General features: G+C 40.6%; 1 protein-coding gene across 6 annotated transcripts in view; it reads right to left on the minus strand.

The window, feature by feature from the left end:
- Positions 1–19,396, minus strand: part of LOC132823775 (adhesion G-protein coupled receptor G5-like) — an 86,981-nt gene that overhangs the window by 51,556 nt on the left and 16,029 nt on the right. For 4 of the 6 annotated variants that reach the window (XM_060837787.1, XM_060837786.1, XM_060837791.1 and 1 more), the window contains one exon: positions 2,176–2,214. The exons of the other annotated variants lie outside the window; for them this stretch is intronic. In XM_060837787.1, coding sequence (XP_060693770.1) covers positions 2,176–2,214 — 39 coding nt within the window. The remainder of the gene's footprint in view (positions 1–2,175; positions 2,215–19,396) is intronic. 6 annotated transcript variants of the gene reach the window in all.

A 19,396-nucleotide genomic window follows, 5' to 3' on the forward strand; every position in this document is an offset into this window, starting at 1 on the left:
TCATGACTGGAAGTGGCAGCATTGTAGTGCTTATGGAATCACTTAGCTCTGTCTATTGCACACTGATTCTGTTTGGTACACTGGATATCCTGTCTGGGCAGCTACAGCATTTTATCATCGCGTTTTTCGCAATGCCCTGTGCTGTTCCTGGCATGCCCTCCTGCACTCTGCATTCAACCAGGGTTAATCCCCTGGCTTGATGGTAATGGTTGAGCAGGGGATATGCTGGGCCATGATGTTACAGATTCTGCTGGAGTACAATTCTGCTGCTATTGATGGTCCACAGTACCACATGGATGCTGGATCTTTTCAAAATCAGTTCCAGTTGGCCTGGTGACAGTGCCAGACAACATGATGGAGGGTATTGTCAATATGTAGGTGGGGTTTTATCTCCACAAGGGCTGTGTGGTGGTCACTCTTACTGATACATCAGTCCGTGACTGTATCTGTAACCAGTAAATTGGTAAGGATGAGGTCAAGTATGCTTTTTCCTCTTCGTCAATCCCTCACTCCCTGCTGCAGACCCAGTCCAGTAGCTTTGTGCTTTAGGACCCAACCAGTTCCATCAGTAGTGCTTCTTTCGAGCCCCTCTTGGTGGCTGACATTGAAATGCCCCACCCAGAATACATTCTGTGCCCTTGCCCCCCTCATTGTTTGTTTCAAGTGTTGTTTAACATGGAGGAGCTTTGAACCCTGAGCTGAGGGAGGATGGTACATGGTAATCAGCAGGAATGTACCTACCTCAAATATAACCTGACAGCTTTCAGACTTCATGGTGTTCACAGTCAATGCTGAGGAGTCCGAGAGAAGTTCTACAGGGAACCGCGCTTGGGCTTGTACTGTTTGTGATTGACATAAATGGATCGGAGGAAAACGTGGCTGGCCGAATTAGAAAGTTTGTGGATGAAACAAAAATTGGTGGAGTTGTGGATAGTGAGGAGGATTGTCAGAGGGTACAGCAGGACATAGATCAGTTGGAGGCATGGGCAGCAAAATGGCAGCTGGAGTTTAATACAGACAAATGTGAGGTGATGGGTTTTGGAAGGTCAAGTACAGATGGAAATTATACAGTGAATGGCAGAACCCTTGTGAATATTGGTTTGTAGAGGGATCTGAGTATGCAGGTCACAGATCTCTGAAGGTGACAGCGCAGGTAGATAATGCAGTAAAAAAGCAATGCATGCTTGCCTTCATTGGAAAGGGCATCGAGTATGAGGAATGGCAAATTATGTTGCAGCTTTACAAATCTTTAGTTTGGAAACACTTGGAATATTGCATTCAGTTCTGGTCACCACACCACCAGAAGGATGTGGATGGTTTGGCGAGGGTACAGAAAAGATATACCAGGATGTTGTCTGTATGGGGGATTTTAGCTTTGAAGAAAGGTTGGGTAGATGGAGTTTGTTTTCACTAGAAAGCAAGAGGTTGAGGGGCGGCCTGATAGATGTTGAATGGCATGGCTAGCATGGAAAGTATGAGGCTTTTACCCAGTGTGGAGGGTCAACTATGAGAGGAGACAGGTTCAAAGTGTGTGAAGTGATGTTTAAAAGAGATTTGTGAGGCAGGTTTTCACACAAAGGGTGGTGAGTGCCTGGAACACATAACCAGCGGAGGTGCTGGAAGCAGACAGAATAGCAGCATTCAGGATTGACCTGGACGGATACACGAACAGGAGGGATTAGAGGGATACTGATCCCAGAAGTGAGGACAGTTTTAGTATGGAAGGGCGACATGTGTGAGCACAGGCTTGTAAGGCCGAAGGGCCTGTTCCTGGGCTGGATTGTGTTTTGTTCTGTTTGTTCTTTGTTATATCCAGGGATGGTGATGGTGGTGTCTGGGACATTGTCTGTAAGGTATGATTCTGTGACTATGACTATGTCAGACTGTTGTTTGACCAGTCTGTGGGACAGCTCTCTATATTATCCCATGTCCAACAGCATTAAAACACACATTCAAGTCATTCAACTGTCTCTAATCATGGGTCCTTGCTGTGAAAATATTGGCTGCTGTGTTTAACAATGACTAAATACCAAAATTATTTCATTATCTGTCACACACTTGGGGAAATTTTGAGGTTGTGACAGGTGATTTGTAAACACACAATTTCTTACTTTCATCCTCATCATTTTTGCACAATATTTTTCACACATTTTATTTTATTATCAGATCACTGACCTGTGGATGTCTGGTCTTCACTGGTTCCCTCACTTTCCTCTGCAGAGTTAAGAAAAGCTCTAAGTTTTGGAAATCAAAAGGAAATCTCTTTTCAACAGTGCGTCCTCCTTTTAGTTCTTGTGTCAGTGATGCAACACTATATTTTCTTTCTTTGGGTGCTATTTTTATTTCCATTGGGTTTCTCAATATTGATTTCTGGCCATTATGGGCTCAGTCACCTGAGTTATTTGGAGACCTGCTTTGTAATACAGGGGGATGCCAACAGTGTGGGTTCAGTACACCCAACAGCTCAGGTCACCATGAAGGATTGTCCTTCTCAACCTCTCCCCTCACAATGAGTTACACCAGCCATCTCTCCCCCCACTCAAACAGCAACTGTCTGGGACTTTGGCAAAGTTACCGTTTACCCCAAGTCATGGATTTCCAGGACTTTGTGCAGTGACAGTGAAGAAATGATAGAGTTAGGATTCAGTTTGGTGTATGGGTTAGAGGGAAACTTGGTGTTCCCGTGTATCTGAGGCTCTCTCCTTCTAATTGACATAGTTTGCTGGTTTGGAAGCTGCTGTCAAAGGTGCCCCTGTGAGTTAATTCAGGACAATATCATACATGGTGAAGGGCTATTGTCCAAAATGATCGATTTACCTGCTCTTCAGATGCTGCCTGACCTGCTGTGCTTTTCCAGCACCACTCTGTCGACTCTAATCTCCAGCATCTGCAGTCCTCACTTTCGCTTATTAAATGCCAAGGGGCAATGGTTGGATTTTCATTAGTTGGTGATGGCCGTTGCCTGGTGCTTGTGTGGCTGAACTATTATTGGGCACTTATCAACTCAAACCAGGATATTATCCACATTTTGCTCCATACGGACACAAGTTGCTTCAGTACCTGAGGAGATGGGATTGGGACTGGATGTTGTCCAAACATCTGAGAACTTCCACTTGTGAACTGATGCTGAAGGGTAGAAGCTGATAGAGATGTTTGTGCCGAGAGTAACTCCTGCACAGATACCCTGGATCTGAAATGACTGACCTACAACAACCACAACCATCCTCCTATGTACCACGTATGACTCCAATCAGTGGAGATGTACCCTAATGTACAGTGACTTCAGTTTTACTCAGACTACTTGATGTCAGACCTGGTCAAACACTACTTGATGTCAAGGGCAGTTACCTTTATGTCTCCTCTTGGCTTCATCTCTTTTGTCCACGTTTGACCAAGGATGGATAGAGTGGAAAGTATGAGGCTTTTTCCCAGTGTGGAGGAATCAATTACAAGGGGAGATAGGTTCAAAGTGTGGGAAGAGATGTTTAAAAGAGGTTTGTGAGGCAGGTTTTCACACAAAGGGTGGTGAGTGCCTGGAACACACTACCAGAGGAGGTGCTCGAAGCAAACAGAATAGCAGCATTCAGGATTGACCTGGATGAATACGTGAATGAGAAGGATGAGAGGGATATGGATCCTGCAAGTGAAGACAGTTTTAATATGGAAGGGCAAAATGTGTCAGTGCAGGCTAGGAGGGCTGAAGGGCCTGTTCCTGTGCTGGATTTTTCTTTGTTCTTTGATCTCTTTGTTCTTTGTTATATCCAGGGATGGTGATGGTGGTGTCTGGGACATTGTCTGTAAGGTATGATTCTGTGAGTATGATTACATCAGGCTGTTGCTTGACCAGTCTGTGAGACAGCTTTCTATATTATCCCATGTCTAACAGCATTAAAACACACATTCAAATCATTCAATTATTCTCCAATCATCTGTCCTTGCTGTGCAAACATTGGCTGCTGTGTTTAACAATGACTAAACATCAAAATTACTTCATTATCCATCATGTACTTCGGTAAATTTTGAGGTTGTGACAGGTTCTTTATAAATGCACAATTTCTTACTTTCATCTTCATTCTTTTTTATGCAATAATTATCACACTTTTTATTTTTGTGTGTTTGAGATCACTGACTGCGCTTTTCAGCGTTTCACAGAATTCCTCACATTTCTCTGCAGTGATAAAAAAAGACAGTTGGAAATCAAAAGGAAATCTCTTTTCTTCAGCATGTCCTGTTTTTAATTCTTACGTCAGTGATGCCAACCAATTTTTTCTCTGTTTGGGTGCTGTTTTATTTCAATTGGGTTTATCAAAATTGATCTTCAGATATTATGGGGTCAGTTAGCTGAGTTGGCTGGACAGCTAGTTTGCAATACATTATGATATCAACAGTGCTGGTTCAGTACCCCCACCAGCTGAGGTCACCATGAAGAATTCTCTCTCACCCTCTTCCCTCAGAATCAGTCACCATCAGCCCTCTCTCTCTCCACGGACTATCACCTGATGAAAGAGCGTCGCTCCGAAAGGTGGTGTGCTTCCAATTAAACCTGTTGGACTATAACTTGGTGTTGTGTGATTTTTAACTTTCTCCACTGAAACAGCAGCTCTTGGGGACTTTGGAAACGTTACTTTTTCCCTGTAGCAGTTGATTTGCAGGATTTTGATCCAGCAAGAGGGAAGGAATGATGAGAGAGTGACGAATGATGAGAGACAAGGTGGGGACTGTAACAGATAGATGAAGATGATGAATGTAATAGGTAGATGAAGGTGGGGAATGTAATAGCTAAATGAGGATGGGGAATGTAATAGAAAGATGAAGGTGGGGAATGTGACAGGTAGATGAAGGTAGGGAATGTAATAGGCAGATGAAGATAGGTAATGTAATAGGTAGATGAAGGTGGGAATGCAATAAGTAGATGAAGGTGGGGAATGTACTAGACAGAAGAAGGTGGGGAATGTAATAGGTAAATGAATATGAGGAATGTGAGGAACGTAATAGGTAGATGAAGGTGGGCGTGTAATAGACAGATGAAGATGGGGAATGTAATAGGTAGATGAAGGTGGGAATGCAATAGGTAGATGATGTTGGGGAATGTAATAGACAGATGATGGTGGGGAATGTAAGAGGTAGATGAAGGTGGGGAATGTAATAGATAGATGAAGGTGGGGAATGCAATAGGTCAATGAAGATGGGGAGTGTAATAGATGAAGTTGGGGAATGTAGTAAATCGATGAAAGTGGAGAATGTAATAGGTAGATGAAGGTGGGGAATGTAACAGGTAGATGAATTTGGGGACTGTAACAGGTAGATGAAGGTGGGAATGTAATAGATAGATGAAAGTGGGGAATGTAATCGGTAGATGAAGGTGAGGAATGTAATAGGAAGATGAAGGTGGGGAATGTAATAGATAGATGAGGGTTGGGAATGTAATAGATAGATGAGGGTTGGGAATGTAATAGACAGGTGAAGATGGGGAGTGTAATAGATAGATGAAGTGGGAAATGTAATAGGTAAATGAATATGAGGAATGTGAGGAATGTAATAAATAGATGAAGGTGGTGAAAATAATAGGTAGATGAAGGTGGGGAATGTAATAGGTAGATGAAGGTGGGAAATGTAATAGATAGATGAAGGTGGGAAATGTAATAGATAGATGAAGGTGGGGAATGTAATAGATAAAGGAGGGGAATGTAATAGACAGATGAAGATGGGGAATGTAATAGACAGATGAAGATGGGAATGTAATAGATGGATGAAGATGTGGAATGTCATAGATAAAGGAGGGGAATGTAATAGGTAGATGAATTTGGGGAATGTAATAGACAGATGAAGATGGGTAGTGTAATAGATAGATGAAGTGGGAAATGTAATAGGTAAATGAATATGAGGAATGTGAGGAATGTAATAAATAGATGAAGTTGGTGAAAATAATAGGTAGATGAAGGTGAGGAATGTAATAGGAAGATGAAGGTGGGGAATGTAATAGATGGATGAAGGTGGGGAAAGTAATAGATAGATGAAGGTGTGGAAAATAATTGTTAGATGCTGGTGGGGTATGTAAAAGGTAGATGAATTTGGAAATGTAGTAGGTAGATGAAGTTGGTGAATGTAATGGATGGATGAAGGTGGGGAATGCCACAGATAGATGAAGGTGGGCACTGTAACAGGTAGATAAAGGTGGGAAATGTAATAGATACATGAAGGTGAGGAATGTAATAGGTAGCTGAATGTGGGGAATGTAATAGACAGATGAAGATGGGGAATTTAATAGGTAGATGAAGGTGGGAATCTAATAAATAGATGAAGGTGGGGAATGTAATAGGTAGATGAGGATGGGGAATGTAATAGATAGATGAACGTGGGGAATGTAATAGGAAAATGAATGTGGGGAATGTAGTAGGTGGATGAAAGTGGAGAATGCAATAGGTAGTTGAAGGTGGGAATGAAACAGGTAGATGTATTTGGGGAATGTAATAGGTAGATGAAGGTGGGGAAGGTAATAGATAAATGAAGGTGGGGAAGATAACTGGTACATGCAGGTGGAAAATGTAATAGGTAGATAAAGATGGGGAATGTAGTAGGTAGCTGAAGGTGGGGGTTGTAATAGATAGATGAAGGTGGGGAATGCCATTGATAGATGAAGGTGGGGAATGTAACAGGTAGATGAAGGTGGGGAATGAAAGTGATACATGAAGGAGAGGAATATAATAGGTAGATGAAGGTGGGGAATTTAATAAATAGATGAAGGTGGGGTAAATAATAGCTAGATGAAGGTGAGGAATGTAATAGACAGATGAAGATGGGGAATGTAATAGAAAGATGAAGGTGGGGAATGTAACAGGTAGATGAAGGTGGGGAATGTAATAGATACATGAAGGAGGGGAATGTAATAGATACATGAAGGTGGGAAAGTAATAGATAGATGAAGGTGGGGAATGTAATAGTTACATAAATGTGGGAATGCAATAAGTAGATGAAAATGGGGAATGTACTAGGTAGATGAAGATGGGAATGCAATAAGTAGATGAAGGTGGGGAATGTAATAGACAGAAGAAGGTGGGGAATGTAACAGGTAAATGAAGTGGGGAATGTAATAGGTAAATGAATATGAGGAATGTGAGGAACGTAATAGGTAGACTAAGGTGGGAATGTAACAGGTAGATGAAGGTGGGGAATGTATTGACAAATGAAGGTGGGGAATGTAACAGGCAGATGAAGATGGGGAATGTAATAGATAGATGAAGGTGGTGAATGTCATAGGTAGACGAAGGTGGGAATGCAATAGGTAAATGAAGATGGGGAATGTATTAGGTAGATGAAAATGGGGAATGTAATAGATAGATGCAGGTGGGGAATGTAATAGTTCGATGAAGATGGGGAATATAATAGATAGATGAAGGTGGGGAATGTCATAGATAATGGAGGGGAATGTAATAGGTCGATGAAGGTGGGAATGTATTAAATAGATGAAGTTGGGGAATGTAATAAGTAGATGAAGATGGGGAATGTAATAGGTAGAGAATTTGGGGAATGTAATAGACAGATGAAGATGGGGAATGTAATAGATTGATGAAGGTGGGGAATGGAATAGACAGATGAAGGTGGAAAATGTAATAGACAGATGAAGATTGGGAGTGTAATAGATAAATGAAGTCGGAAATGTACTAGGTAAATGAATATGAGGAATGTGAGGAATGTAATAGAAGAAGGTTGTGAAAATAATAGGTAGATGAAGGTGGGGAATGTAATAGGTAGATGAAGCTGGGGAATGTAATAGATAGATGAAGGTGGGGAATGTAACAGATAGATGAAGATGGGGAGTGTTATACATAGATGAAGTCGGAAATGTAATAGGTAAATGAATATGAGGAATGTGAAGAATGTAATAGATAGATGAAGGTGGTGAAAATAATAGGAAGATGAAGGTGGGGATTGAAATTGGTAGATGAATTTGGGGAATGTAATAGACAGATGAAGATGGGGAATGTAATAAGTAGATGAAGATGGGGAATGTAATAGGTAGAGAATTTGGGGAATGTAATAAACAGATGAAGATGGGGAATGTAATAGATTGATGAAGGTGGGGAATGGAATAGACAGATGAAGGTGGAAAATGTAATAGACAGATGAAGATTGGGAGTGTAATAGATAAATGAAGTCGGAAATGTACTAGGTAAATGAATATGAGGAATGTGAGGAATGTAATAGAAGAAGGTTGTGAAAATAATAGGTAGATGAAGGTGGGGAATGTAATAGGTAGATGAAGCTGGGGAATGTAATAGATAGATGAAGATGGGGAATGTAATAAGTAGATGAAGATGGGGAATGTAATAGGTAGAGAATTTGGGGAATGTAATAAACAGATGAAGATGGGGAATGTAATAGATTGATGAAGGTGGGGAATGGAATAGACAGATGAAGGTGGAAAATGTAATAGACAGATGAAGATTGGGAGTGTAATAGATAAATGAAGTCGGAAATGTACTAGGTAAATGAATATGAGGAATGTGAGGAATGTAATAGGTAGACTAAGGTGGGAATGTAACAGGTATATGAAGGTGGAGAATGTATTGACAAATGAAGGTGGGGAATGTAACAGGTAGATGAAGATGGGGAATGTAATAGATAGATGAAAGTGGGGAATGTAATAGGTAGATGAAGGTGGGAATGCAATAGGTAAATGAAGATGGGGAATGTATTAGGTAGATGAAAATGGGGAATGTAATAGATAGATGCAGGTGGGGAATGTAATAGTTCGATGAAGATGGGGAATGTAATAGATAGATGAAGGTGGGGAATGTCATAGATAATGGAGGGGAATGTAATAGGTTGATGAAGGTGGGAATGTATTAAATAGATGAAGTTGGGGATGTAATAAGTAGATGAAGATGGGGAATGTAATAGGTAGAGAATTTGGGGAATGTAATAGACAGATGAAGATTGGGAGTGTAATAGATAAATGAAGTCGGAAATGTACTAGGTAAATGAATATGAGGAATGTGAGGAATGTAATAGAAGAAGGTTGTGAAAATACTAGGTAGATGAAGGTGGAGAATGTAATAGGTAGATGGAGCTGGGGAATGTAATAGATAGATGAAGGTGGGGAATGTAACAGACAGGTGAAGATGGGGAGTGTTATATATAGATGAAGTCGGAAATGTAATAGGTAAATGAATATGAGGAATGTGAAGAATGTAATAGATAGATGAAGGTGGTGAAAATAATAGGAAGATGAAGGTGGGGATTGAAATTGGTAGATGAATTTGGGGAATGTAATAGACAGATGAAGATGGGGAATGTAATAGATTGATGAAGTTGGGAATGTAATAGATAGATGAAGGTGGAAAATATAATAGACAGATAAAGATGGGGAGTGTAATAGATAGATGAAGTAAGAAATGTAATAGGTAAATGATTAAGAGGAATGTGAGGAATGTAATAGATAGGTGAAGTTGATGAAAATAATAGGTAGATGAAGGTGGGGAATCTATTAGTTTGATGATGGGGAGTGTAATAGGTAGATGAAAGTGGGGAATGTAATAGACAGATGAAGATGGGGAATGTAATAGACAGATGAAGATGGGGAATGTCGTAGATAGATGAAAGTGGACAATGTAATAGGTAGATGAAGGTGGGAATGTAACAGGTAGATGAATTTGGGGAATGTAAGACGTAGATGAAGGTGGGAAAGTAATAGATAGATGAAAGTGGGGAATGTCATAGGTAGATGAAGGTGGGGAATGTAATAGATAGATGAGGGTTGGGAATGTAACAGGTAGATGAAGATGGGGAATGTAATAGAAAGATAAAGGTGGGGAATGTAATAGATAGATGAAGGGATGGAATTTAATTGATAGACGAAGGTGGGGAAAGTAACAGATAGATGAAGGTGGGGAATGTATTAGGTCGATGAAGATGGAGAGTGTAATAGGTAGATGAAGGTGGGGAAAGTAACAGATAGATGAAGGTGGGGAATGTATTAGGTCGATGAAGATGGAGAGTGTAATAGGTAGATGAAGGTGGGGAATGTAATAGACAGATGAAGATGGGAATGTAATAGATAGATGAAGATGGGGAATGTAATAGATAGATGAAGATGGGGAATGTAATTGATAGATGAAAGTGGAGAATGTAATAGGTAGATGAAGGTGGGAATGTAACAGGTAGATGAATTTGGGGAATGTAACATGTAGATGAAGGTGGGAAAGTAATAGATAGATGAAAGTGGGGAATGTCATAGGTAGATGAAGGTGAGGAATGTAATAGATAGATGAGGGTTGGGAATGTAACAGATAGATCAAGATGGGGAATGTAATAATAAGATAAAGGTGGGAAATGTAATAGATAGATGAAGGGAGTGAATTTAATTGATAGACGAAGGTGGGGAAAGTAACAGATAGATGAAGGTGGGGAATGTAACATAGATGAAGATGGGAGTGTTATATATAGATGAAGTCGGAAATGTAATAGGTGAATGAATATGAGGAATGTGAGGAATGTAATAGATAGATGAAGGTGGTGAAAATAATAGGTAGATGAGGGTGGGGATTGGAATAGATAGAGGAATTTGGGGAATGTAATAGACAGTTGAAGATGGGGAATGTAATAGATAGATGAAGGTGGAAAATATAATAGACAGATAAAGATGGGGAGTGTAATAGGTAGATGAAATAAGAAATGTAATAGGTAAATGATTATGAGGAATGTGAGGAATGTATTAGATAGGTGAAGTTGGTGAAAATAATAGGTAGATGAAGGTGGGGAATGTATTAGGTCGATGAAGATGGAGAGTGTAATAGGTAGATGAAGGTGGGGAATGTAACAGGTAGATGAATTTGGGGAATGTAACATGTAGATGAAGGTGGGAAAGTAATAGATAGATGAAAGTGGGGAATGTAATAGGTAGATGAAGGTGAGGAATGTAATAGATAGATGAGGGTTCGGAATGTAACACATAGATGAAGATGGGGAATGTAATATGAAGATAAAGGTGGGAAATGTAATAGATAGATGAAGGGAGGGAATTTAATTGATAGACGAAGGTGGGGAAAGTAACAGATAGATGAAGAATGGGAATGTAACAGATAGATGAAGATGGGGAATGTAATAGATAGATGAAGATGGGGAATGTAATAGATAGATGAAGATGGGGAATGTAATAGATAGATGAAGGTGGAGAATGTAATAGGTAGATGAAGATGGGGAATGTAGTTAGTAGATGAAGGTGGGGAATGTAATAGATTGATGTAGGTGGGGAATGCCATAGATAGATGAAGGTGGAGAATGAAACAGTTGGATGAAGGTGGGGAATGTAATAGGTAGATGAAGGTGGGGAATGTAATAGACAGATGAAGGTGTGGAAAATAATAGGTAGATGATGGTGGAGAATGTAATTGGTAAATGAAGGTGGGGAATGTAATAGATAGATGAAGGGAGGAAATTTAATTGATAGATGAAGGTAGAAATATAATAGGTAGATGAAGGTGGGAATGCAGTAGGTAGATGAACGTGGCGAATGTAATAAGTAGATGACGGTGGGGAATGTAATATGAGGATGAATGTGTGGAATGTAACAGGTAGATGAAGATGGGAAATGTAATAGATAGATGAAGGCGGGCAATGTAATAGGTAAATGAGGTTGGGGAATGTAATAGGTTAATGAAGGCGGGGAATGTAGTAGGTGGATGAAAGTGGAGAATGTAATAGGTGGATGTAGGTGAGAATGAAACAGGTAGATAAAAGTGGGAATGTAATAGATAGAAGAAGATGTGGATTGTAATAGTTCGATGAAGGTGGGGAATTTAATAGATAGATGAAGATGTGGAATGTAATAGGTAGATGAAGATGGGAATGCAATAGGTAGATGAAGGTGGGGAATGTAATCAACAGATGTAGATGTGGAATGAAATAGGTAGATGAAGATGGGGAATGTAATAGGTAGATGATGGTGGGGAATGTAACAGGTAGATAAAGTGGGAATGCAATAGGTTAATGAAGGCAGGAAATGTAGTAGGTCGATGAAAGTGGAGAATGTAATAGGTAGATGAAGTTGGGAATATAACAGGTAGATGAATTTTGTGAATGTGATAGGTAGATGAAGGTGAGGAATGTAATAGGAAGATGAAGGTGGGGAATGTAATAGACAGATGAGGCTTGGGAATGTAACAGATAGATGAAGGTGGGGAATGTAACAGGTAGATGTAGATGTGGAATGAAATAGATAGATGAAGGTGGAGAAAGTAATAGATAGATGAAGGTGTGGAAAATAATTGTTAGATGCTGGTGGGGTATGTAAAAGGTAAATGAATTTGGAAATGTAGTAGGTAGATGAAGTTGGTGAATGTAATAGATGGATGAAGGTGGGGAATGCCACAGATAGAAGAAAGTGGGGAATGTAACAAGTAGATAAAGGTGGGGAATGTAATAGACAGATGAAGATCGAAATTTAATAGGTAGATGAAGGTGGGAATCTAATAAATAGACGAAGTTGGGGAATGTAATAGACAGATGAAGGTGGGGTATGTAATAGGTAGATGAGGATGGGGAATGTAATAGATAGATGAAAGTGGGGAATGTAATAGGTAAATGAGGATGGGAAATGTAATAGATAGATGAAGGTGGGGAATCTAATAGGATAATGAATGTGGGGAATGTAGTAGGTGGATGAAAGTGGAGAATGTAATGGGTAGTTGAAGGTGGGAATGAAACAGGTAGATGTATTTGGGGAATGTAACAGGTAGATGATGGTGGGAATGTAATAGATAGATGAAAGTGGGGAATGTACTGGGTGGACGAAGGTGAGGAATGTAATAGGAAGATGAAGGAAGGGACTGTAATAGATTGATGAGGGTTGGGAATGTAATAGATTGATGAAGTGGGAAAAATAATCGGTAGATGAAGGGAAGGAATTTAATAGATGAAGATGGGGAATGTAATAGCTGAAGGTGGGGAAAGTAAGAGGTAGATGAATGTGTGGAATGTAACAGGTAGATGAAGATGGGAAATGTAATAGATAGAAGAAGTTGGGGAAAATAATTGGTAGATGCAGATAGGGAATGTAATAAATAGATAAAGGTGGGGAATGCTATAGATAGATGAAGGTAGGGAATGTAACAGTTGGATGAAGGTGGGGAATGTAATAGGTAGATGTAGGTGGGGAATGTAACAGGTAGATGAAGATGGGGAATGTAATAGATAGATGAAGGTGAGGAATGTAATAGATAGATGAAAGTGTGGAATGTGACAGGTAGATGAAGGTGGGGAATTTAATAGGTAGATGAAGGAGGGGAAAATAATTGGTACATGCAGGTGGGGAATGTAATAGATAGATGAAGGTGGGGAATGCCATAGTTAGATGAAGGTAGGGAATGTAACAGTTGGTTGAAGTTGGGGAATGTAATAGTTAGATGAAGGTGTGGAATGTAACCGGTAGATGAAGGTGGGGAATGAAATTGATACATGAAGGTGAGGAATGTAATAGATAGATGAAGGTGGGGAATTTAATAAATAGATGAAGGTGGGATAAATAATAGGTAGATGAAGGTGGGGAATGTAATAAACAGATGAAGGTGGGAATGTAATAGATAGATGTTGGTGGGGAATGTGAAAGGTAGATGAAGTGGGGAATGTAACAGGTAGATGAAGGTGGGGAATGCAATAGGTAGATGAAGATGGGGAATGTAGTAGGTAGATGAAGGTGGGGAATGTAACAGACAGATGAATATGGAGAATGTAATAGATAGATGAGGATGAGGAATGTAATAGATAGATGAAGATGCGTAATGTAATGGATAGATGAAGGTGGGGAATGTAATAGTTAGATAAAGGTGGGGAATGTAATAGACAGATGAAGATGGGGAATGTAATAGATAGATGAAGATGGAGAATGTAATAGATGAAGGTGGGAATGTAATAGATAGATGAAGGTGGGGAATGTAATAGGTATATGGAGATGGGGAATGTACTAGGTTGATGAATTTGGTGAATGTATTAGACGGATGCAGATGGAGATTGTAATAGATAGATGAAGGAGAGGAATGTAATAGGTAGATGAAGGTGGGGATGTAATAGATAGATGAAGGTGGGGAATGTAATAGCTATATGAAGATGGGGAATGTAATAGATTGATGAATTTGGGGAATGTAATAGTCAGATGGAGAATGTAATAGATAGATGAAGATGGGGAATGTAATAGGTTGATGAAGGCGAGGAATGTAGTAGGTGGATGAAAATGGAGAATGTAATAGATAGTTGAAGCTGTGAATGTAATAGGTAGATGAAAGTGGGGAATGTAATAGGTAGATGAAGGTGAGGAATGTAGTAGGAAGATGAAGGTCGGAAATGTAATAGATTGATGAGGGCTGGGAATGTAATAGATCGATGAAGTATGGAAAATAATATGTAGATGATGTGAAGGAATTTAATAGATAGATGAATGTGGGGGGATGTAATAGGTGGATGAAAGTGGGGAAAGTAGTAGATAGATGAAGGTGGGGAAAATAATTGGTAGATGCAGGTGGGGAAAGTAATAATTAGATGAAGATGGGGAATGCAGTAGGTGGATGAAGGTGGGGAATGTAATAGATAGATGAAGGTGGGGAATTAAATAGATACATAAAGGTGAGGAATGTAATAGATAGCCAGGAAGGATCTGAAGAGAGAGCTAAGAGCAGCAAGGAGGGGATATGAAAAGTCCTTGGTTGGTAGGATTAGGGAAAACTTTCTATAGGTATATCAGGAATAAAAGAATGATTAGGGTAGGAATAGGTCCAGTCAAGGATAGTAGTGGGAAGTTGCGTGTGGAGGCCGAAGAGATTGGGGAGACATTGAATGAATACTTTTCGTCAGTATTCACTCAGGAACAGGACATTGTTGCCGATGTGAATATTGAGTCACAATTAATTAGAATGGATGGCTTTGAGATATGTAGAGAAGAGGTGTTGGAAATTCTGGAAAGAGTGAAAATAGATAAGTCCCCTGGGCCTGATGGCATTTATCCTAGGATTCTCTGGGAAGCAAGGGAGGAGATTGCAGAGCCATTGACAATGATTTTTATGTCCTCGTTGTCTACAGGAATAGTGCCAGAAGACTGGAGGATAGCAAATGTGGTTCCCTTGTTCAAGAAGGGGAGTAAGGATAACCCTAGTAATTATGGGCCGATGAGTCTCACTTCTGTTGTGGGCAAAGTCTTAGAGAGGATTGTAAGGGATAGGATTTATGAACATCTGGATAGGAGTAATGTGATCAAGGATAGTCAGCATGGTTTTGTGAAGGGCAGGTCGAGCCTCACAAACCTTATTGAATTCTTTGAGAAGGTGACTAAGGAGGTGGACGAGGGTAAAGCAGTAGATGTGGTGTGTATGGATTTTAGTAAGGCGTTTGATAAGGTTCCCCATGGTAGGCTACTGCAAAAAATACGGAGGTATGGCATTGAGGGTGCGTTGAAGGTTTGGATTAGGAATTGGTTGGCTGGAAGAAGACAGTGGGTAGTAGTTGATGGTAAAGGTTCATCTTGGAGTGCAGTTACTAGCAGTGTTCTGCAAGGATCTGTTTTGGGACCATTGCTGTTTGTCATTTTTATAAATGACCTGGAGGAGGGGCTGGAAGGTTGGGTGAGCAAGTTTGCAGATGATACAAATGTCGGTGGAGTTGTTGACAGTGAGGAAGGATGTGGCAGGTTACAGCGGGATATAGATAAGCTGCAGAGCTGGGCAGAAAGGTGGCAAATGGAGTTCAATGTAGCTAAGTGTGAAGTGATTCACTTTGGTAAGAGTAACAAGAAGATGGAGTACTGGGCTAATGGTCAGATACTTGGTAGTGTGGATGAGCAGAGGGATCTTGCTGTCCATGTACACAGATCTCTGAAAGTTGCTACCCAGGTAAATAGTGCTGTGAAGAAGGCATATGGCGTACTGGCTTTTATTTGTAGAGGAATTGAGTTCCGGAGTCCTGTGGTCATGTTGCAGTTGTATAAGACTCTGGTGCAGCTGCATCTGGAGTATTGTGTGCAGTTTTGGTCGCCATACTATAGGAAGGATAAGGAGGCACTGGAATGGGTGCAGAGGAGTTTACCAGGATGTTGCCTGGTATGGTAGGAAGATCGTATGAGGAACGTCTGAGGCACCTGGGGCTGTTTTCATTGGAGAAAAGAAGGTTTAGGGGTGACTTGATAGAGGTGTATAAGATGATGAGGGGTTTAGATAGGGTTGACCATGAGAACCTTTTTCCACGTATGGAGTCAGCTATTACGAGGGGGCATAGCTTTAAATTAAGGGGTGGTAGGTATAGGACGGATGTTAGGGGTAGATTTTTTACTCAGTGAGTCATGAGTTCATGGAATGCCCTGCCAGTAGCAGTGGTGGATGCTCCCTCTTTATGGGCATTTAAACGGGCATTGGATAGGCATATGGAGGATAGTGGGCTAGTGTAGGTTAGGTGGGCTTGGATCGGCGCAACATTGAGGGCCAAAGGGCCTGTACTGCACTGTATTTTTCTATGTTCTATGTTCTATGTAATAGGTAGGAGAAGATGGGGAATTTAATAAATAGACGAAGGTGGGGTAAATAATAGGTAGATAAAGGTGGGGAATGTAATAGATAGATGAAGGTGGGGAAAATGAAATGTAGATGAAGGTGGGGAATGTAATAGGTAGATAAAGGTGGGAACTGTAATGGGTAGATGAAGGTGGGCAATGTTACAGGTAGATGAGGGTTGGGAATGCAATAGGTAGATGAAGGTGGGAATGTAATAGATAGATGAAGGTGGGAATGTAATAGACAGATAAGGGTGGGGAATGTAACAAGTAAGTTAAGGTGGGGAATGTAATAGATCGATGAAGGTGGGAAATGTAATAGGTAGATGAAGGTGGGGAATGTAATAGACAGATGAAAATGGAGAATGTAATAGATAGATGAAGATTAGGAATGTAATAGATAGATGAAGATGAGGAATGTAATAGATAGATGAAGGTGGGGAATGTAATAGATAGATGAAGGTGGGGAATGTAATAGCTGAAGGTGGGGAATGCAATAGGTAGAAGAAGGTGGGGAATGTAATAGATAGATGAAGATGGGGAATATAATAGGTGTATGAATATGGGGAATGTAATAGGTTAATGAATTTGGGGAATGTAATAGACAGATGAAGATGGGGAATGATATAGATAGATGAAGGTGTGGAATGTAATAGACACCTGAAGATGTGGAATGTAATAGATGCAGGTGGGGAATGTAAAAGGTAGATGAAGGTAGAAATGTAATAGATAGATGAAGGTGGGGAATGTAATAGGTATATGAAGATGGGGAATGTAATAGGTTGATGAATTTGGGGAATGTAATAGATAGATGAAGATGTGGAATGTAATAGGTAGATGAAGATGTGGAATGTAATAGATGAAGGTGGGAATGTAATAGGTAGATGAAGGTGGGAATGCAGTAGGTAGATGAAGGAGGGGAGTGTACTAGATAGATGAACGTGGGGAATGTAACAGGTAGATGAAGGTGGGGAATGCAATAGGTAGATGAAGGTGGGGAATGCAATAGATGTAGGTGGGTAAAGTAATAGGTAGATGAAGGGGGGGAATATAATAGATAGATGAAGTGCGAAATGTAATAGGTAAATGAATGTGAGGAATGTAATAGGTAGATGAAGGTGGAAACGTAATAGGTAAATGAATATGAGAAATGTGAGGAATGTAATAGGTAGATGAAGGTGGGAATAAATACACACATGAAGATGGGGAATGCAATAGGTAGATGAAGGTGGGAATGCGATAGGTAGATGAAGGTGGGGAATGTAATGGACTGATGAAGGTGGGCAATGTAATGTCACATGTAGATGAAGGTGGGGAATGCAGTAGACAGATGAAGTGCGAAATGTAATAGGTAAATGAATGTGAGGAATGTAATAGGTAGATGAAGGTGGAAACGTAATAGGTAGATGAAGGTGGGAATGTAATAGGTTGATGAAGGTGGGGTATGTAATAAGTAGATGAAGGTGGGAAATGTAACAGGTAGATGAAGATGGAGAATGCAATAGATAGATGAAGATGTGGAATGTAATAGGTAGATGATGGTGGGAATGTAGTCGGTAGATGAAGATGGGGAATGTAATAGATAGATGAAGGTGTGTTATCTAATAGGTTGATGAAGGTGGGGAATGTAATGGATAGATGAAGGTGGGGAATGTAACAGGTAGATGAAGGTGGGGAAAATCTCTCTTTGTGTGCCATTATATTTCCATTGGGATTCTGAATGTTGATCTTTGGCTATTATGAGGTCAGTTAGCTGAGTTGGCTGGACAGCTGGTTTGCAATGCAGGGCTGGTTCAGTACCCCTACCAGCTGAGGTCACCATGAAGGACTCTCCTTCTCAACCTCTTCCCTCCCATTGAGCCACCACCAGCCAGCTCTCTCTGCACTGAAACAGCAGCCCTCAGGGACTTTGACAATGTTACTTCTTGGCTTTTGTAGTGGATTTCCTTGATTTTGATCCATTGACAGTGACAGAATCACGTTCTATCTGCAATTCAGGATGGTGTAAAGCTTAGAAAGGAATTTGCAGGAGAGATGGTGTTCCCATGTATCTGCAGCCCTCTCCTTCCAATTGACAGCTTGAAAGCTGCTGTCATGGATCCTTAGTGAGTTAATGCAGGGCATAAGAGCAGAGGAACATAAGAAGGTAAGGACTAGGAGCAGGAGTAGGCCATCTGGCCCTTCCAGCCTGCTCCGCCATTCAATATGATCATGGCTGATCTCTTCATAGACTCAGCTCCACTTACCCGCCCTCTCACCATAACCCTTAATTCCTTTACTGTTCAAAAAATTATCTATCTTAGCTTTAAAATCATTTACTGAGGAAGCCTCAACCACTTCCCTGGGCAGGGAATTCCATAGATTCATAACCCTCTAGTTGAAGAAGTTCCTTCTCAATTCAGTCTTAAATCTGCTCAGTCTAATTTTGTGGCTGCACCCTCCTGTCCTAGTTTCACCCGCCAGTGGAAACATCGTCTCTACTTCTATCTTATCTATTCCCTTCATAAATTTTATATGTTTCTACAAGATCCCCCTCATTCTCCTGAACTCCAATGAATATAATCCCAGTCTACTCAGTCTTTCCTCATCCTCTTAACTCCAGAATCAATCTAGTGAACCCCCACTACACCCCTTCTAGTGCCAGTACATCGTTTCTCAAGTAAGGAGACCAAATCCGCACACAGTACTCCAGGTGTGGCCTCACCAGCACCCTGTACAGCTGCAACATAACCTCCCTGCTTTTAAGCTCAATCCCTTTAGCAATGAAAGACAAAATTCCATTTACCCTCCTAATCACTTGTTGTACCTGCAGACCAACCTTCTGTGATTCATGCACAAGGACACCCAGGTCCCTCTGCACAGCAGCGT

The sequence above is a fragment of the Hemiscyllium ocellatum genome, chromosome 17, assembly GCF_020745735.1.
Source record: "Hemiscyllium ocellatum isolate sHemOce1 chromosome 17, sHemOce1.pat.X.cur, whole genome shotgun sequence".
NCBI classification, from domain to species: Eukaryota; Metazoa; Chordata; class Chondrichthyes; order Orectolobiformes; family Hemiscylliidae; genus Hemiscyllium; species Hemiscyllium ocellatum.